General features: G+C 45.6%; 1 protein-coding gene across 1 annotated transcript in view; it reads left to right on the plus strand.

Annotated features, from left to right (window-relative positions):
* Positions 1 to 5,800, plus strand: part of dchs1b (dachsous cadherin-related 1b) — an 85,491-nt gene extending 79,691 nt beyond the window's left edge. The window contains exons 25-29 of the mRNA XM_026180996.1: positions 13 to 299; positions 809 to 950; positions 1,059 to 1,230; positions 1,317 to 1,726; positions 1,829 to 5,800. Of these exons, the coding sequence (XP_026036781.1) occupies positions 13 to 299; positions 809 to 950; positions 1,059 to 1,230; positions 1,317 to 1,726; positions 1,829 to 3,876 (3,059 nt within the window). The 3' untranslated portion in view covers positions 3,877 to 5,800. The remainder of the gene's footprint in view (positions 1 to 12; positions 300 to 808; positions 951 to 1,058; positions 1,231 to 1,316; positions 1,727 to 1,828) is intronic.
* Positions 5,801 to 6,000: the final 200 nt, after the last annotated feature.

The raw sequence follows: 6,000 nt of genomic DNA on the forward strand, positions 1-6,000 counted from the left end.
TTTCTCTGTTAGATACTTTGATAGGCACTGAAATCACTCTCGTGACGGGCAACGACGTCGACTCCAGTCCTGCCCTCTCCTACTCTTTACAGCTAGACCCAACAGCACTAGGCAAGTTTGGGATTCACCGCTATAGTGGAGGCGTGTCACTCACTGCCCCTCTGGACTTTGAGGAGAAGACGTGGTACACCCTGACTGTCAGAGCCACTGACAGCCAGCACCAAACTGAGGCCAACATTACAATTTTGGTGGAAGATATTAATGACAATGCACCAGCATTTACACATGATCTTTATCAGGTATGCCGTTAATTTTATTTTTATTGTGTTTGTTGTTGTTTTCTAAAAATCCCAACAGGCACCTAAAGAGAAAGTTGCTTGAATGTGTTTTTGTCTGAGGTATTCACAAATTATAAGATCTTAAAAGAAAGTGAATTATTTTCAGAAACAGTTTATTTCTAGTAGACAACATTAAATGCACTTGTGGGCTTGAAACACATTGAATACACATTTGTACACTTCTGACTTGCACACAGTGGGTGTGATAAAATTTAACTGCCTAATATTAACTTGGGGACCATTGTGGAGATGAGCCTGTAAAAAATATACTACTCTGTCTCAGGAAATGACCTCAGTATAAAGAAAAACACACACAGGATAAAGGAACTACATTATAAAAAGTATTTTCCCCTCTGTGAAGGCAGTGCCTGTTGCCCTCCACACAGTGAGTTATAGGTTTATATGATCCAATGCTGGGGTGTTTGTTTCCTGTATCCAAATGTTAGAATTAATGTCTCTTTTTCTCTTAGGTTACTCTTCCTGAGCACACACCACCAGGAAGTGCAGTTATCACAGTAACAGCGACTGACAGGGACTCCGGCGAGAACGGCAGGATCACCTATAAAGTGATGTCGTCAACCAAGGAGGGTTTCTACATTGACCCGAGCAATGGTAAAGATAAGCTTGGCTGCTTCCTGCTCTATTTTATTTCCCTGCGCTCATTTTTAATAACACTTTTGGCACAATGAGTAAGTTCATCTCATTTCCTTCTGATTTCAGGAACTCTGTTCATCAATCACAGAGTTGAGTTTGACCCCGAGCGCCCATCAGTCAGCATCGTCATTGAAGCTCGCGACAGAGGCCTGCCCCCGCTCTCCTCTCTTACTACAGTCCAAGTTCAAATATCCGACGTCAACGACAACGCTCCTGTGTTTCACCAGTCGGAGTACAGGTCAGTCTGTGCTCATTAGAATTTGGACATATTGAGGTGCAACCCGAACAGCCGTCTTCACATAATACTCTTTGGTTGGTTTGCAGGGCTACGGTTTCTGAAGACACGATCCCAGGGTCGACAGTTCTCACTTTTGAAGCCTTCGACAGCGACCTCTCTCGAGAAAACTGCGGCTTCGACTTTGCCATTGCCAGCGGAAATGAAGGAAACGCATTCCAGATCGAAAGCAGCGTGCGCTTCCTGGAGGGACGGGGCTTTCAGACGGTTGGGACTCTGCTGTTGGCCGAGGGAGTTGACTTTGAAACCAAGTCACTGTACAACCTCACTGTGGTAGTGTCAGACCGCGGCGTACCGCAGAGGAGCTCTAGTGTTGCTGCGGTGATAACGATCGGTGATGTGAATGATAATCCTCCAGCATTCACCAGAGCAGAATACACCGTGTCACTGATTGAGGGTGCTACCGCTGGGACTGAGATCATACGACTGACTGCTACAGGTGGGTGTTCCTTCTTTCATCCAGTCACCTGTAAATGTTTCTCGCTGTCTTGTTTGGTCTCTCAGTTATATACTTGAACTCTGTTGTTGTATTTTTTAACAGACCCTGACTCAACTCCTAATGCTGAAGTCCAGTATTCTATCAGCTCTGGGAATGAGGTGAACTTATTTACTGTGGACCCGTGGAGTGGAGCCTTAAAGCTTCAGCGAGCACTCGATCGCGAGCACCAGCCCACACATGTTGTCATTGTTCAAGCGACAGATGGACAGGGTCACTTCGCCCTAGCTCCAGTCATTGTTGAGGTCAAAGACGTGAATGATAACCATCCGTTCTTCCCTGTGGATGTCCTGATAGCCAGTATCAGAGAAAACCAGCCAGCCAACTCAGCGGTGACTGTTCTGCACGCGATAGACCACGATACGGGGGTTTTTGGCCAGCTGAAGTATTACATGTTGGAACGGTCTGGGGCAGGAAAAGAAAGCTTTGCTGTGGACCAGAACTCAGGAGAAATCAGAAGCAAAATTCCATTTGACTTCGAGAAGGTCAACACCTTCAGTTTTGTCGCAGTGGCAGCGGATTCAGGCAACCATTCAGCCACTGTGACTGTACAGGTGTTTGTCACGGGTGAGGATGAGTATGACCCACTCTTCACATCCTCTGATTTCTCCTTTGAAGTTCCAGAGGGAGCCAAGAAAGGACAAAGCATTGGCCAGGTCCAGGCAAGTGATGAGGATGAAGGGGTGGATGGTATTGTTCTTTATTCTCTTACTGCCAGCTCTCCATATTTTGATGTAAACAAAACCACTGGGGTGGTCTTTCTCAAGCTGGACAGTTCAGGCAGCAGTAGCAGCAGTGGGTCGGGTCGGAGTAAACGGGAAACCAGAGTTATGACTTTAGACGTGCAAGCTCACAGCCCTCTGGATACATCTCGCACTACTACAGCCCAGGTCTCCATCGATGTGACAAACACCAACTTTGGCCTGGCCGCTGACGTCAACATCCTGGTTATTAGCATAGTTGCTGTGTCTCTTGGTTTTATCGTATTGCTTGTGGTCATGGCAGTGGTTGTGTTCCTGGTCAAGTCACGCAGGAGAAAGAAAGGCCAGGAGACAGGAAACAGAACTGTTGCCTCGGGAACTGCCTTGCAAAAACTGGATGATTGCAGCCCTGGGCCAGGGGGAGAAAGGATCTACCACCAGGCCTTGCCAGGCTATGCTGGTGACCAAGGTGGTGCTGGTGGCGGACCCTACACTAGAGGAGGGTCTTTGGATCCTTCTCACTCCAGTGGTAGAGGATCAGCTGAAGCAGCAGAGGATGATGAGATCAGGATGATAAATGAGTATCCCCGCGTTGCATCCATCACCTCATCAATGCAGGAGCACATCTCTGCCAGAGGACCAGACTCTGGAATCCAGCAGGATGCTGACCAGCTTTCTGATATTTCCTGTGAGCCTGCAGCTTTGGAGGGCAGCACTTGGTTCAAAGGAAAGAAGCTAGGTGGCAGCCTCAGTGGGACCTTACTCTCTGGACAGCTCCCGGTCTACAGGGATGAGGGAGGTGGTTACCTAGGAGTGGGCCGTGGTCTCAATATTTCCCTCCCCAAGGATTATGCCTTTCCCGAGGATGGGAAACCTTCCGTAGATGGTTCCCTCACAGCTATTGTTGCCAGTGACGAGGAGCTCCGTGGAAGCTATAACTGGGATTATCTACTCAACTGGTGCCCTCAGTTCCAGCCTCTTGCAAATGTCTTCACAGAGATTGCCAGGCTGAAAGATGAAACTGCTCAGCAAAGTCAGAACCCTCGCCAGCCCTTCCAGCCCAAGCCCAAAATGGATCCTAAACCTAGAATTGACCCTCCACCTCTCATCACATCAGTGGCCCACCCAGGAGCCATGTCAGTTCCTCCCAAAGTCCCAGTAATTGGGCGGACATTCCCCCACTTGGCTTCACTCCGCAGGTCCCCCATCAGTCACGAGGGATCTATTTCATCAGCAGCGATGTCACCGAGCTTCTCCCCGTCTCTGTCCCCTCTGGCAGCTCGATCGCCAGCTGTTTCTCCATTTGGAGTCAACCAAGGGCCCTCAGCGTCCATGATCAGCACCAGGGAGCCCTCACTGGAACAGAGTCCCGATCATGAGATGAGAATATAATTGAAACATTTGAAACATGACATTACTATTTAGGGAGAAACTCTAAGACGGACAACCTGAACAAAGCATGACTGACCAGCATTTGGATGTTCTTTTGCATGGATCAAAAGAAAGCAAGCGGTGATGGTGTCAGTTTTATTGTCATTCTCAAAAACATTTGTCTTATTCCACAAAAAGAAATCAAGGTTTCCCAAATTCCCCGCTAGTGACATTTGGTGGGCAATACCCACAAAAAATACTTAGCGTCTGTCTCCTGGTAGAATATTTGTACTGCCATTGTGTCGGCAGCTTTGCAGGAATATGTGTGATGGGCTCGACTGCAGCAGCCCACCCATCCACTACAAAGTGACGCAGGACTCCACGAACTGATCGGGGTTAAGAGCCAAATAGAAAATGTGCACTTACCATGCCCTGCAGTCAGAGATCCCTTAGTGTGTAGATAGATAAATGTGTAGTTTTCATGTTACCTCGCTGGCTGGCCAGAGAGCTAAGGACCTCGTTCCTCTCTTTGTGTCTGTGGACTTCTGTTTTTTTACCCTCCAGTATTAAACCCATCTAGTGGCTACTCTGAGAATGGTCTCTGGACGCACCCGTCGGATCATATGGACAGACAAACGGTGTGTGTTCACAGAGACACTGATTCATTGATTTGCCAATGCATCGCATAGTGAAAAAACAATTGAGATTATTATTTTTCTCACCTTTCGGACAACACTCGTTTGGATTTAACCTTTATTTTATATTTTTATATAAATTTATGATTTCAGATCCATTATTTCACATGAAGAGGTTATTGTTTTTGAGTATTTGAATATATGTGTATTTGTATGTATGTGGGCTACATTATGTGTACTGTATGTGTCTCCTAGGTTTATAGAGACTTGTGATTGTTCAGAATTGAGTGACAGGGAGGCGTTTGTGTTTTTAGCATTATTTATAATAAGAAAAGAGGACTTTCAACCACAAGCTTTGGAAACCATCAGCAGCTCACTTTATGCTGTGTTGAGATTTTTTTTTTGTCAAATTGTTGATCATCCTAAATCAAACACATATAAATCAGATGAAGAAAAATCTGTGATCAGTCTGTATTTCCACTTTGCAGCTGTTCAGCACTGTCGTGGCATGCACTTGCACTTGCACTTGCGCCACGCCGTGACAGAAGATTCCCTTTGTTATTCAGGGACAACTCGGTTTGCTGTTCACCTCTGTGTCTTTCAAAGAAAGTGCTTCCTAAAATCAGTTACATCACTCATTCACCTGAATGCGTTTTACTGTGAAGTTGTTCATCTCAGTACAAAGAAAACAACGATGAACAGGATGAGATTCTCAAATGGCAAAACCCGGAGAGATGTAGCACACGAGCCAGACAAGTGGCAACCAAAAGGCTGAATACATGAGCCCTAATGATTGTACAAGGATTTAGCCACCAGTGCTGTTTTTTATGTCTGTGACTTTACACATCGAGAATGTCAGTAGCATGATGAGGTGTTTTACACCAGCCCCCCCACCCACACCCACTGCTCAGACTCAGTTTTAGCAATCTTAAAATGTTGTTTTTGTTTTTCATTCTTTATATATACTCATCATCAAACTCATCATTTTAATTGCAGTGATTGGATGTCCTGATGTTTTCAAGATTTGGTTTCTACCTCTGTTCTGTGTTCAACCGTGCAGATCCCCATCATGCAAAGCTGGCACTGGTCCAGCTTAAAGTTACTCATGTCACGAGCCCAGCTCCAGCACTACATGCTCTTTGGCTGTTTCAGAAACATTTCTTTGTTTGAGAACCGCAGTTTGGAGTTCAGTTTGAGATGACTGCCAGTGACTGATCAGTGGAGCAATGGAAGACAGAAAGAAAAAAAGAAGAAGCTGTATTTCTTTTTTTAAAGCAAATAATAAATTCCTACTGATCTCTTTTGACAAATTGGAGTCGTACTTCATCTTTTTCAGGAGTCAAGACAGCGAGAGGAGAACTGAGAAGCGACTGATCTGAATGAATAATTGCAAAATGTTTATTTCATATGATGCATAGGCATGTTTGCATAGCTGCTTGGGATTTCTGCCTCATTTGGTCATCACGCACAGCCTCGCAGCATTTCTTTGTTATTGTTATGTACAGAAGGA

Source organism: Astatotilapia calliptera, chromosome 10 (genome assembly GCF_900246225.1).
Source record: "Astatotilapia calliptera chromosome 10, fAstCal1.2, whole genome shotgun sequence".
NCBI classification, from domain to species: domain Eukaryota; kingdom Metazoa; phylum Chordata; class Actinopteri; order Cichliformes; family Cichlidae; genus Astatotilapia; species Astatotilapia calliptera.